Genomic DNA, 15,039 nt, shown 5'->3' with positions numbered 1-15,039 from the left:
CCATCAATCCCTGTGTATGTTACCTTCTAGTTCATGCCTGTCTTTCTTCTCTCTTCTTCACCTTTCATTTGCCTCGAACCTATTTCTAGAATCAAGGAAAGTACTGCATTTACTCCCCTAAAAAACGCTTGCATTAAATACATTCTGTTATTTTCCAGGAAATATATATATCTGCACTGGTTTAGTGTTTTCCTTGTTTTGACATTCTATTTGTGTTCTGATTTTCATTGCCCCACCTCTCTTTGGAGATCCTCAATCCGAAGCCCACTATTGGAAGCATATGCTACATTCTTTGCTTTTTTTGGGTTAGTCTGAAAAATGAGATAAATAACTCTTATCTTATTTGTTCTCAATAACTTGTCTTGCAGTTCTTTGGTGAGCATTTGGAAGTAAATTGTTTCGAGCAAGGCTTCATCAACGCAGAGGATGAGGAACAACCTTATATATCGAGCTTAGAGGATGAAAAGATGCCGTTTCTGCAGATGTTACAGAGTGTGGAATCTCCACAGCAGTTTTTCCCATTCGCAGAGGCAAATTTTCAAACACTTTTGAGGCTACAGAACCTGAAGAAACAACCAGCATGGGAAGAAAAAGCTCACATACCCAGGTTGGAGACCCAACTCCATGCCAAAGAACTTGAAAGCTGCGTCACACACGACGTTGTCGAGATCCCCTCGCCAGTGAAATCCGAAAACAACGAAGAATCTCATCTTCTTCCTCGTTCAGCCACAATGGTTCAGAAAGAACCCACCAATCAAGCTGAAAATTCTAGCAGAGACCCCAAACGGAGAAAGCGAAAGAGAACGAGACCTGTGAAGAACAAGGAAGAAGTGGAGAACCAGAGGATGACCCACATTGCTGTCGAACGGAACCGGCGACGCCAGATGAACGACCATCTCAGTGTTCTAAGGACACTCATGCCTCCTTCCTATATTCAAAGGGTAATGACAAAATATTGAACGAAACCCCATCACTTCAAATTATCGTTTATTTTCTCCTAATTCAGGTTAAAAATTCAATCTTTGGTCTGATTTCTCAGGGTGACCAAGCGTCTATCATCGGAGGTGCAATTGATTTCGTGAAGGAATTGGAGCAACTACTTCAAACTCTCGAGGCGCAGAAGAGGATTAGAAAGAACGAAGAGATTGGATCTCCTTATGGAGAGACTGTGAAACCATCAACGCTTAGCTACGAAGAAGGAGAAGTAGAGTGTTATACTGGGGGCGAAGAAGAAGAGGTGAAGGAAGCAGAGATCATAGAGGTGATGGTAATTCAGACGCATGTGAATTTGAAGATTCGATGCAGAAAGAGACAGGGGCAATTGATGAGAGCCATTGTTGGGTTGGAAGATCTTAGGCTCAGCATTCTGCATCTCAACATCACCTCCTCGCTGGGATCGGTACTTTACTGTTTCAATCTCAAGGTATCACGTTTGTCTACTTTTATTTTATCTTTCCCCTCCCTTTTCTTTCGATTTTGTTGCTTTTTGAAAAACAAAAAGAGGGTCAACTCATCAAAAGGGAATCGAGTCAGTGTACCGTTCTTCTTCGGTGTTCTGACTTGCAGCCTAAGCAAAACCTGGCTTCTCCATTTCCAACGATGTCTAGTTGTCTACGATTATTAAAAAAATCAATTTTTTATTTATTCTTTGGATTCTTTTTATTTTTCCTCTTCGGCTAGGCTGTACTTTTGAGGAGGTTAAGATTCTTTATTTTTGAAATATTTTAAAATATGTATAATTATAATAATAAAAGAATAGTATAATTTACAGCTCCTTTACAGCTTTCATAATTTCATGGATAAACGCCATGTACAATTTATCCAAGTTTTTGAGAGTATGAAATGCTTAGCATCCAAAAAAAAGTCTCAAGGGTAGCAATATGATCCTATCATGACACGTTTTTTTTAATATTCAATTTATTATAGAAAAAATTGGAGATAAATCCTCGTTAAAAATTTATTTAGCAAATGAGACTTCAAGATTTTATGCAACTTAGTTTTGTTTTGTTTTTTATGTGGAACTTAGCTTTCTTTGTATGTAATTATATTTTTTTTGTATCCAGTAATCTTTTTTGTACGATGTGTAATTCAATTTTCTTTTGAGCAAATGATATTTTCTTATGTGCAAGTCATCTTCCCTATATATAAATTAATTCTCTTACATCCAAATTGTTTTCATGCAAATCATTTTTTTTTGTGCAACTTATCTTTCTTTATGTATAATTAATCTTTTCTCACACAATCAATCATTGTAGGGACTATTTACTAATTAAATTTGCAACAAGGGATTTATCTCTAATTTTTCCTTTAGTATATGACAATCAATCAGAATAAGGGCAGTGTTTTCAGAGGAAAAAAAGTTTTATTCCTAAAACATGCAGAATAATGAAAGAACAAAAATGATGACTTAATCCTGGACTCTGAAAATAACGAGATTAAAAAGGTCAGCTTTTGTATGCATGTGGGTTTGATTGTTGGGTTGATGTTATAGTGTAATGGAAGTAGAAATATGTATAAAAGGGTATTGATGGTGCAGATAGAAGAAGAGTGCAGGGTAGGGACGTCGGCGAATGAAATAGCAGAAGCGGTCCGGCATATATTCAGACCCATTGGTAATCAGTAGGAAGACAGACACGGAGGGCACTGAGGTTGACGATTGAGAGAGAGAGAGAGAGAGAGAGAGAGAGAGAGAAGAACAAGAATAAAAGGACGACGAAGAAGAAGACGAGGAGGAGGAGGAAGAAGGAGAAGGAGAAGGCACGCCTTGGAAGGGAAACGGGGAACACAGGGCACTCAAAATCTTGTCTGCTTTTATGCATGTGAGTTGTATTTATCTGGGCGTATTCTTCACTCTAATCACTCCAAGAACCAGCACAGCTCAATCATATGCATATCATATATAATCCCCTTTCTCACTCTTGTTTGGTGTCCTTTTTGGATGGATAAGATTCACAGTTGTGGTTAAGAAGAATGCTTTATCTGTTCAGGATTGCCAAAAAGTATTTTCAATCACATTATCCCCTCATCTATATATATATATATGCTTCATTTCTTCTTCTCTCTCTCCTCATCTCAACTTTACAGTGTGAAACCAAAGACCTGCAAAAAAGTAACGCCTAACTTGGATTATTCGCGGTTGTTTGGGTGTGTCTGTGTCTGTTTATATGCGTGGGACATTGATTTGATTGACAAATTGGCATTGGAATTGGAATGATTATGAATAATGTACAAAAATATCTGTTGTCATGTAAAAAGATTTAGACTGTTAAAATGAAAATGTGGATAAATAAGAAATAAATGAAACAGCAGTTATCAATGAACAAGTTGTCTTAGTATGGTAACAGCAGATGAACTTATAAAATTAAAAGCTAAGATTAACATGTTTGCGTGTATCTTAATGTCTAATTGTACATATAAAGTTGAAAAAGAAAGAAAGGGGGAAAAAGGTTGGAATTGAAAAGAGGGCCCAAAGAAAGAAGTAATGATTGGGCGTTGGTGCAGAATAGAAGGAATGGTGCTTCTCTTTTCAATTTGACTTTGGCTACTGTCTGCATAGCCTTGGATTTATTTGTATTCCTGTTCAAAAAACATTTTTAATTAACTTTATATAAGCCGACATAAAAATTTTTTTTATATATTTATCTCGTATTTTATAAATGATGTTTAAGAAGCTATTTATAAGTTAATTCTAAATAAATCCATTCTTTTATCATTTTATAATATTTTAAAGAGATAGACCATGAATCTATACACAGACACACACTCGCTGTATCCTTTCAATTTTATGGCCACTTTATTTATTTATAATTTGAATGAACCAACCGTCAAACATCAAATTAAAAGCTGCTGGTAAAAAAAAATCAAATTAAAAGCTATAATCTGCCGCTATTATAGAATTGAGGAAAGAAAAGAAGGGTAAAATAGGAAAAAGGGCGGTGAGAGTGAAAAGTCAAAGAAAGGGAATAACGAGGAAGGGGAAGGCAACAAACACCACCAGACATGCGCAACATCTTAAGGACCGGAATATTATAATATTGCAAATAATATATAATATTCATATTAATCACATTATGAGATCGCTCCCACGCTCCCACATCAGGCAGAAGCCCCGCCCTCCTTCATTACTCTGAGAGCGACCACACGCCACCCCCCCCCCCTCTTTTTTCTCCTCTTCCTTCCATCGTTAGGGAAAAATTTGGAAAAAAGGACAAAAAAACTACTGAAATAAAAAAATTATAAATCAGGACTCATGATAACATTAGTATGTGTTTTGACAAATAACAAATTTTTATGAACAGATCCTTTGTGCAATTTTTATATTTCAGTGGTCTGTTTTTGCGATTTTTCCAAATTTATAATATGTTTTTAGAACTTTTCAAATATTTCTTTTAATTTTATTTATAAGATTTCAAAATTTGAATTGGTTTGATTTTTTTATAAAATCCTACTAAAGATTGTCTCAACAGTAAATGTATTTTTACTAATTTTGTCTTTAATTAATTTTATATTCTCTTTCATTTTTTATCTCACAACTATTATTTTATTTATTTATTCTCTCATTAAATAAGAATAGACTTAAAATGCTTAATTTTATATATTTATTATTTTAATTAATTTTAATTATTTTTTTAAACTATATAATTTAATTAATAGTATCTTATTAAAAAAAAATAGGATCAGTATCTCCTGAGTTGATTTTCAACTATGCCTTGATATTCGCATGGATGAGCACTGGCATCAGCACGCAGGAAAGGAAAACTGGGGTGAGATGGTTGAATATTAATCTGTGTTTTACATGAAAAGATGAGCCGTCTTTTTAGCTTTTCCGCCATTAGTGTCCTGTAATTAGCATCATTCATCTGCCGCACTCTGACTCAGTTAATTCAGCTGCGCCCCCGTACACAAATAATCTGTCCCTTGACTACCACTACCTCATCTCCTAATTATGAAATATTGATTATAGTCTATAAACAAGATCTTATAATTAGGATTGGAAGTAGTACTTCAATTCTTAATATAAAAATTAGATAATTTATTCAGCAAGATTAAAAAAATTAAGTTAGTTATTTATAATAAATGTGTGTTGACTTTCTTAACTCATCCTCATTCAATCATGTATATTAAAATTATATTTGGATGAAAATACCTTATTATTAATAAGGATATTTGATAACATATTATAAATTGAGATTTTATATTTAAAACTGTTAAATAACTCTTATATTTAATACGGGATAATACTATTCTATTTTTATATCTGATTATTTGGTCAAATCCCGATAGTTCGATGTAAAAGTACCGTATACATTATATAAGTTTAATTTTGGCCCCTAATATTATGCAAGTAGATTTATGTGAGCATTATTTTCAGATATTGGGGTTACTTCATTACCATTATTATAGAATCGAGGTCATGCTGTATATAAAAAGTTTGTTTTTTCATAAAATAATAAATTATAAATATATACACTCATTCTTAAAACTAGAGTTTCGAGAGTTGTATATTGCATATTAAAAGCTGGAAAAATAATTGTATATGAAGACTATGATAAAATGAGAGCTAATTAATAACAAGATATATATGTGGATAATAGGCAAATCTTAGATATTTTTTTAAAGACAAGGTAAAATTGATCTACAAATAAAATTAGCACTTGAAAAAGATCTCTAAACCAATGAAAAGAGGGGAAAGGGATATAATGATAATGTAGTCGTACAGGGCTTGGCAAAATTAGTATTTACGAGGAAGGGAACATTATTAAGGTGGACCAGAACATAATGATTTTGCTGGTGATCGCTCGGTTGCTCATGCCTGGTGATTTTTCAAACTTATTTCTCTCTCTCCCTGTCTCTCTATGTGTCCATATATATAAATATATATATGTTATATTACGTTTAAAGTTGACGTGACCCTGCCATGCAATTTCTGATCCATACAACTGCGTTAAATCTCCCCGTGCTTTGATTGAGACGCCACATCGCAGTTTTCTTATTTCTTCAGTGCACTGTTCATTTCTCTTTTTCCCATCGTTTCCATACAATTAACCTTGATCGACTTATTATTGTTCTTTTATGTATGCATACTACATAGATATATCTTAAATCAACCAACAAGTCTTACATGTATATTTCAAGATTGAGGAATGATGCCTGGGTATACGTGCGTAATCACCACTTTAGCATCAAAGCAGTTGACAGATCATTTTCTAAACATTTATGGGAAAAAATCCTAAACTAATCTATTTTCTTAATAGATGATTTGAGCAGTGAGTTGACATAAGTTTTACACTGCTAGTTTTAAATCATATAACTACTCCTTTAAAGATCTGAGAGGCGGTTCGGGTTTAGAATACTAAATATAAACTTGTTTTTGCTGTTTTAATAATATATATTCCTAGCCTTTGGACCTTTTGGCTATAAGATTAAGTGTACAGTCCGTTTCTGCTTAGTCGGTCCATGGATTTCTCATCACTAGTACAGTGTTTTGGTAATCTGTGCCCATACGCAAACATATAAATACATATATAAATGAATTATATGCATATGGGTGATGAAAGATTCAGGTGGACGAAGGCTGTGAAAGCAGAAGCAGATGTCCATGAACATTGTGGAAAGTGGAAATGGAGAGAGAAAGAGAATATGAGAAGCTGAAAATTGAAAAGCTGAGAGAGGAAAATGGGGAACTGAGGTAAAGGCAGAAGTGGTACGTACCATTTGAATTGCTGGCAAGCTCCTTAGCAGCCTGCACTGACCTATTCCAGCTGCTGGTCATGCTTCAAATTCCAACGACAGGCCCTTCTTCCTCTCTTTAGTCTTCACCTATGCATTACAGTGAAAAGTTTCATCCATGGGCCATGGCTTCCATGTTTTGGGGTTTCTCACTCGCTGTTACTTCTGCTTCACAATTTTCAACGTTTTCTGTACCTTGAGTTTTTCTGCATTAAAATTGGATTGTTGTCTTGTTTTCAAGCAACCTCCAACAGATCGCAATGCCAAACATGTTATGCCTATCTTTTAAAAAAATAGTGATATAACGTTTGAGGTCAAATGAATGTTTGTGTTATATTACTAGCTAGCCCACAAATAATGTGTGTCATAATTCCAGATTCCAAATTAATGTTTTTGCAGCACTGAATTGACGGAACTTTATTGGATTATGTCGTCCGAGTAGTTGCATGCATGCAACAATATAATGCATTATTATTGTAGGGCCGTCCAAGAAAGATGCATCATCTGAGGGAAAGATGGAACCAAATGGATAAAGACATGTATTTGAGTAGGTTTGCTTGTTGCTGGTGTGTTTCACCATATTTTGTCGTGAAGAATATATATATATATATATAAATTTATTGTCTCAACATGAAAGCCATCAGAATTAGTATGGGAAGGAAGAGAGAGGATAGGCATGGGGAAGAGGAATGGAGGGTCAGAGATTCGGATCCTGAGGTATGCAGATCATAGACAGAGAATCAGAGATCTTGCTGCAGATTCACAGACCCTGTGGTTTTCTGCACGATCAAAACAAAAAAAAGATGGCAAGTCTGTTTCCAGGAGCGCATCTTAATTACTATCTCCTAGCATCATTGGCCACCCTTGTATTATGTACCTGTCCTTGTACTTTCCCTATTCTGCCTATATATATATAAATATATATTTTCCTCCATTTTTTAATACCTATGCTTGTTTCTTTTTTGTTTTTAGCCTGCCCCCTTATCCTTCGATCTCGTTCCATTGTTTTCGTCTTGATGTTCCTCTCCACAGTTACTTTTTTTTTTTTTTAAAAAAAAATTTCAGAAGTTAAACCTTAACCTCTAACCTTGCGGGCTTTGCTTTTGTTAGCTACAGACTCATCTAAACCATGCCTCACCAATTTCTTTTACTAAAAAAATTATTTAAAACTCAATTTTTTACTTATATCCCATTTTGATTGTTCCTAGTTAATCACCTCAACCTATTTCAAACAGCCATCTCATCACTTTCTTACGGCGTGTTTGAAATCACATTTAAAAGTGTTTTGAAATATGTTCATATAAGTCGAGATAAATTTTTTTTTTACATATTTATCTCACATTTCGTAAGTCATGATTAAAAAACTGCTCATAAGATATTCCAAACAAGCTATTTGAGTTTTGATTTCCTATTTTATAGTGACAACAATAATTATATCTTGTTTTTAAATGTAAAACCTATTTTGTATATTTATCAATTTTTTTAAATTATTTGTATTGATACTCTTTCAACCATAATTAAATAAAAAAAGGATAGAAGATATTAAGGAAGATGATTATGATGTTTTAGAAAAAATATGTCATATTTATTATAATTAACCAACTTACCTAACTTTTATAATTTAATCAAATTAGTTAAATATGTCTTATATTAAGAAATGGATACGTAATATTTATCTTATTTCCTTCATCTACATTTCTTCCTTGATCTGTCGTCTACCCACCTTTCCAATCATTGATGGGTTTCCCAATTTTACGAAGGCAGAGGATCCAAGTCCACGAAAAGCAGGGAAGCTGGAAACATCATGTGGGAACAGCCAGTTTAGAAGTTGGGCCTAACCATGGGCCTATTGGGCTATCGACTTGTTATCCATAACAATAAAAGCATGCTGGGGGCTTGCTCTCTAACCATCACAATTTGTTTTTCTGGTTGATGTTAAATGCGTTGAGCAAAGATAATAAAGATAATTTTGTAAGGTGGGAAAGATAATAGGATGGCTTGGCATTGCATATGGGGAGGTTTTGAAGAAGAAAGCAGAGTGGTCTGGCAAAAGAAATGCCATAGAAGCCCTATCTGGTTGCAGCCAGGTCAGCACCACACTATCTACACCATTGCAAATGAGTGGCTCTGCATCTTCTTCCTGTAGCATTTCCAACCAGAGAGCTTCTCCTCCTCTCCTCCCACCATAATCAAATCCTCAAATATCTCAATCTCTCTCTAAAGCCTCCTCCTCTTCACATTCTTCACTAAATTCCTATACTCAACAAGGGGGCCTTCACCGGCTAGCTACCTCATATTCATAACAATGGCTTCCACCTCCTCCTCCACTCTCACTATCTCTTCTTCTTCCTCCCTCGTTGATGCCAAGGCTCCCAGACATTCGGCTTCTGCTTCTTCTCAATGCGTCAGCCTTCCCTCTCTCCCTCCTCCCCCGGTTCAGTCCCAGAACCGTCCCTGGAAGGCCGCTGCCTATTGTAAGTCCTTTTTCCCTGAACGCCCTTATCCATGTTGTTCAAGCTCAATCACATTCTAAATATTTCATTTAACTCTTCATATATCACACACTTGTATTGGGGAAAAAAAAAAAACATGGACATGCATATATTTACTTCAATTTCATGTTTTGCGGTTCGATATTGTGTTGGTGTCTCCTGTTTGTATCAGTTTTGATACATCAGGCCTGCATGCACAATTAATTACCAAACGACGAAATAAAAGCATCACTGACATTGGTAACATGATAGACACTGTTTTACATACTATAAGTAATTTGTAGACGGGTTGTTTTAGGATATAAACTTCTGCAATGGAAACTCAAAAGAAAAGAAAGGAGTCAAATTTGGTGAAGTACAAACACATTCTAAATATTTAACTGGGCTCGTATCAGACACTTGTTTCAAACCCACACACAAACACACCCATCCTTTATTATGTTTGAGTGAGGCGTGTCACGTAGACGTATCAGTCTTGATACATCAGACCTGCTTGGAGTGTTGGACAATCAATCACCTATCACCAAAACAAAAGCCCCACTAACGTTGTTAAAGCACAGGCATTCGAGTAATGAGATGTGGCTGTGTTAGGTACTCTTATTAGATACTATTAAGTAACATGTAGACGAATTGTTTAAGGATGTAAAATTTTGCACTGGAACCTAAAACGGAGAAAAAGCACCATATTTGTGTAATACTTTAAGACACCAAGCAAATGTTCAAACTATATTAACAGTTGGTGTTTTAGTGTGTGTCTTCTCTCTGTGTCTGATTAACTGTGTAGTATCCTCTCTTTTGTGTATGTGTTTGTACCTCTTTCCTTGGCTGCCAGTGCTTTTGTAGTATGAGATTATTTGTAGAATGGTTGTGTCATGTCGCAAAATCGCCACAATATTCTGGCAATGACCACAACATTGCCATATAAACATGAGCCTCGTGAATGTTACAGCTAATCTATAAAGTATGGACGCTTAAAATTGTTGTATGGAAGATGATATGGTCCTTGAAATTACAGATAGAAACTGTATGTTTTACCGTGCTTGATCCATTCATGTTTGTGTTACTATCAGGGCGTTTAGCTGCTAATGCTTTTAACGTATTCAGGAAGTGGTAATTCATTAAGTGATTACTTCAGGTCGCAAAATTGCTCGCAATGTGATGGCAATGGCAAGCTCAGCAACAGGTGAAGCCCCTCCAGCAGTTGTTACAGGACAAGAGATTTCAACAGAAGTGGTCACAGCTGAGCCCCCAGAGCTTGTTAAGAAGATTCAACAAGCTGTACGCAATTCAGATCCTCTGCAGTCAGTTGTATAATGTATTCAGAGAGATGATAGGAAAAAGAATATGCATACAATGAAAGTATTGATTGGATTAGATTCCAGATGCAGTTTCACTGTATTATTTCTCTCTCTTTGAATGAATGGCTCTATGAATAGAGAGGATCCGCTCTAAGTTATAGGAATGTGTTTGATATTTTTGAACTTGTTTATCCCTAATGGTTAAAGTGACTGACTTTATGTTGGGTTTATAGTGGGACAAAGTTGAAGATAAATATGCAGTGAGCACAGTAGCCGCAGCTGGTGTAGTTGCGTTGTGGGGCACAGCTGGGATGATGTCGGTAGGTTATCTGAATTCTTAGTTCGTATTCTCCGATCATAACGTCCTTCTATTTACAGCCAGTTTCAAGTTTTGTTTAGCTCAGTTGGTAACTATTTATGGCTATCTTCTAAAACAGGCAATCGATAGGCTTCCTTTGATTCCTGGGATGCTTGAGGTTGTGGGCATTGGCTACACTGGGGTAAGTTTAATATGCTTCGCTGCTGTTATCACCGTATGTCACTCACTCTTCTCAATTAATGCTTATAACAATTTGTCCAGAACCTGGAGATCTGTGTTTGCTTCTTTTGAAAAACACTAGAACAGTGAAGCTTTAAATGCACTATGCTAATCCAGGAAAATGCTCTATCATATCAAAAGAAGAAGAAACAAGTTTCTCAAGAAACTCGAAACCTGCATCATAATCCTTTTGTTTCTTAATGCTTCTTGGGTAACAGATATTGCTGGTCTATCTATTAACTCATCATCTCTGTTCCTTTTTACAGTGGTTCGCTTACAAGAACCTAGTTTTCAAGCCAGACAGGTGAGCCTTATACGCAGACTTGAAAATTTGAATTTAATCAATTCATCAAGTTCTGAACGATATTTTTCAAAATCCCAATTACTTTGCTTTTAGTCATAACCATGCCATTAATAAGCATGTTTAACGCAATTACAGGGAAGCTTTTGTTCGAAAAGTAAAAGAAACATACTACGAAATAACTGGGAGCAGTGCCTAGAGGAGCCATTGACACAAGCAAGGATTGTGGTTGAAGATACGGAACCATTGTTGATAAATGCTTCTGACCATATACTACATTATCCAATGTAATGTTACGTGATTATCTGTACTGAAAATAAATGTAACTTTCACATCATTTCCACCATTATCTCGTACAGTTTTTAAGGGTGGGAAAAACAATAAATTTATGGCGCCTCATTCACCCAGTACAAGAATATTGTCTCCCCTGTATTTGTTATCTGCAGGCACACCTCATGAGCAGATCGCATCTATTTCATATAGATATCCTTTGGGATTCATTCAATTCATTCAGAATTACGCTTCCTAAAAAAGCATATTTAGTTAGATCTCACCTCAAGGATGATTTTAGGTGTTACAGTCTTGAAGCCTCTTTTACCGTTCTGTATGAATTTTAGGTATTACTGAGTTAAGTAAAGCTACTGTCATCATCAAAAAGAAACATATATGTTGTGTGGAATGTTGGGACAAGAGAGGAAGAATTATAGGGTAACCATACCATACTTCCATATCCAATTTATATTCTCCCACACTTCTTCCGAATAACACAGTTGGATTACAGAATGCAAACTAAATTATCATATTTAATCATTAGGTTAATTATAAAATGCGTAATAATACTCTCAGAAAATGGAAATATCTATTTGAAGAATTCCATAATCCAAAAGTTACGAACAAAACATTCATATCTGATGCCACTAAACCCTGCTGCCGTAGCCAATTCCATGAACTCTTGCTCACTTCTCTCTTTGCCACCTGGGTTCTGAGTCAGCATTACGAGATCAAGCTGGGAGGTGCTCTTTGCCGCAGCAGAAGTCTGTGGTACAATGGGCAAAACTGCGTCTACCGCGACCACTTTTCCATCTTCAGGAATGGCATTGTAACAGTTCTTCAACAGCTTCAAGCACCATTCATCACTCCAATCATGAAGTATCCACTACAAAGTTTACCAAAATAAAGCTGAAATTAATTAACCTCTAATTACCATATTGATTATATAATTATCACTACTCACAACCCCACCTTCATGAAGATGGCATCTCCTTGAGGCACGCTTTCAAACATATCTCCTCCCACATGTTCGACTCCTAGAACGTCACAATCATTGATTTTATTCACCGATAATTGTTTGTTTTGTTTCAAGAAAAGCTTACGTGAACGCTTCAGAGAGTTCCAAATTCAGTGTGCAATGACATACCAGGATAAGGAGGAGCGTGCTGGATGACATGAGGCAGGTCGAAATTGATTCCTTGAACGTGAGGACATTTATTAGTGATCAAGCTTAGAGTAACCCCAAGACCTCCACCAACGTCGACGAGTCGGGTGATGTCCTCGAAACCTCGGTAGGATTCAAGAATTTTGGTCACAACTAAGGTGGTCTGATTCACCATTGCCTTGTTGAAGACCTCGTTAAACCTTGAATCCAATCCCGGATACTCGAAAGCATGTGAGCCATGCACCCTATTGAACGCTATACCTCCTTCACATATTGCATCCTTCAATTCTCGCCTAAAATTTCCATACTTATCAAGTTTACAGCAAGTCGAAAATGACTTCTTGTAATACATTATTGGGACGACCAAATATTTTTTCGGGCCAATACAATTTTTGGTCTCTAAAATTTGGGTATAATTTGATTTTAGTCCTTCAGATTTCAAACACATAGTTTTAGTTCTTAGAATTTAGTTAATTTTAAAATGTTAATCCTTGGATATGTAATAGTATTAAAATATACTAAAGTGTCATAAACAGCATTAAACTAGTGATATAAACTTACCAAATGACACCTAATTGAACCTTATGTGGATAATAGAAGAAAACAAAAGGAACAAATCCTCAAAACAAAACTCTCTCGCCTCCTTTTTTTTTTTTGTCACCATTTGTTTTTAGGAGCTTTTGCATCATCAGGAAATAACGTTTTAATATGGACTAAATTTTAGTGGCTAAAATCACAGGTTTGAAATTTGAAGAATCAAAACTAAAATAGGTTCAAATTTCAGTGATAAAAAATTATATTAACCCTTTTCTATTTGTCTATATTCTAAATTTTTTTTCATATTACATGTAATTCGTAGAGAAAAATAAATGATATGATAACCTAAAATAAAGCAAAAGCAATAGACCAGAGATAATAATAGGGGTAAAAAGTCAATTGGTTAGAGAGAATTGTAATCAAATTCTAAAGGAAAAAAATAGTTACAAAATAAGTCTCAGAAATTGTCATTTTCTACTCTAAAACCTTATTACTGGCTGCTTAATTATGTTGTTATTAAGATTTTTTAGTAATTATTTTTCTTTCTTGAAATCTCATTGTAATTCTCCCAATTTGGTTATCTTAACTCCAATATTTTTATATCGAATGATCATAAAGCTTTAAACTATTTTCAACTATTCAATAGTTAATAAATTAAATTAATATATATAATTGACTCAAATAGAAAGGAAAGGAGTAAACGAATTATCAATATAAAGAAGAAAAATGAATCTTAATTCAATAGTTCCTCTTGAATGATTGTATAGCCGTAAAAAATCCAATTTAAGGAAATTATACTTCTGTATTGTAGTTTAAAACTTTTTTCCTTTCACTCTTTAGAGCAGCTTAATAAAATTTAACCTTTTTTTATTGTAAGCTTAAAATTTAACCTTATATATATCATAATTAATGAATCCAATATTTAATTACACTCGCTGGCCGAAAAAATTTCAATTAGACTATTGTTCTTTTCATCTTAAGATAAAAATCCATATATATTCCTATAATATTATCCTCAATTTTTAATATAAGAGTTATATAATAAATTCATAAATATTAAAAAAATTAGTTAAATTAGTTATTTGTCAAGTATTATCTTTTCTAAAATATTTTTATTAATTATGTATATTATTAGAATGAAATTTTTTTTAATATATGCGGTTTTTATGAGCAGGTCCAGATTGAATCTCTCACTAGTTTTTGTTTTGTATTTAGAAAAAAACACTTACTAACCAGCTGTCAAGGAAGACCTGATCTTGAATCAACGCAATAAAAGGGCCCAACGACACCCCATCTTCATTTCTCGCGAAGAATTTGGCCACCGGACGGAGGCCGTACACTCGTCGGGAACACCCCGGCCCTCGATCCTCATCGGTGATGACGGAACAGGTAAGAACAGAGTGCGACGCTAGAAGCCAGAGGAGACGATCGAGGGCGGAAGGCGCTTCGGAGTTCTTGCAAGAAAGCTCCGTCGCGATCTCAGCGGCGGAGAGCTTGGCGCCGTGACCAGCTCTATGAATGACGTCGAAGACACCGAGCTCCACCGCTGTTTGCATCGCCATGGAAATCGCAGTGGAGGTCGCGAGCTGCATGGCGTAGGCGAAACTCTCTTCTTCGATGTCATCTATTTTTGGCGATTGGTGACTGCTCGCTTCGTCGTGAAGAGGCTTAGACTGAGACTGAGATTGTGGTGCCTGAGCCTGAGCCAT

The 15,039-nt window shown here is 35.3% G+C and overlaps 3 protein-coding genes across 3 annotated transcripts; 2 read left to right on the top strand and 1 right to left on the bottom strand.

Moving 5' to 3' along the window:
• Positions 1 to 5: 5 nt before the first annotated feature.
• LOC114743321 (transcription factor bHLH57-like) lies at positions 6 to 2,833 on the top strand (the record flags this gene model as incomplete). The annotated part of the gene is made up of 4 exons (XM_028931523.1): positions 6 to 14; positions 369 to 941; positions 1,040 to 1,423; positions 2,537 to 2,833. Coding segments are annotated over 4 exons (1,053 nt in total), but the record flags the coding sequence as incomplete, so codon positions are not given.
• A 6,150-nt stretch (positions 2,834 to 8,983) lies between these two features.
• Positions 8,984 to 11,860, top strand: LOC114743322 (protein CURVATURE THYLAKOID 1B, chloroplastic). The gene is made up of 6 exons (XM_028931525.1): positions 8,984 to 9,203; positions 10,357 to 10,499; positions 10,753 to 10,839; positions 10,957 to 11,019; positions 11,324 to 11,361; positions 11,497 to 11,860. Exons 1-6 carry the CDS (start codon positions 9,035 to 9,037, stop codon positions 11,555 to 11,557), a joined length of 561 nt encoding a protein of 186 aa, XP_028787358.1. The 5' UTR covers positions 8,984 to 9,034; the 3' UTR covers positions 11,558 to 11,860.
• A 340-nt stretch (positions 11,861 to 12,200) lies between these two features.
• LOC114743320 (anthranilate N-methyltransferase-like) lies at positions 12,201 to 15,039 on the bottom strand. Its single transcript, XM_028931522.1, has 4 exons — positions 14,564 to 15,039; positions 12,776 to 13,086; positions 12,601 to 12,665; positions 12,201 to 12,514 (listed from the first exon to the last, which is right to left on the bottom strand). Exons 1-4 carry the CDS (start codon positions 15,037 to 15,039, stop codon positions 12,218 to 12,220), a joined length of 1,149 nt encoding a protein of 382 aa, XP_028787355.1. The 3' UTR covers positions 12,201 to 12,217.

Source organism: Neltuma alba, unplaced genomic scaffold, assembly GCF_004799145.2.
Source record: "Neltuma alba isolate B1F8T4 unplaced genomic scaffold, ASM479914v2 tig00003991_pilon, whole genome shotgun sequence".
Lineage (NCBI taxonomy): Eukaryota > Viridiplantae > Streptophyta > Magnoliopsida > Fabales > Fabaceae > Neltuma > Neltuma alba.
Note: the sequence above shows the minus strand (reverse complement) of the source record. Positions and strands in the feature narration are given on the sequence as shown.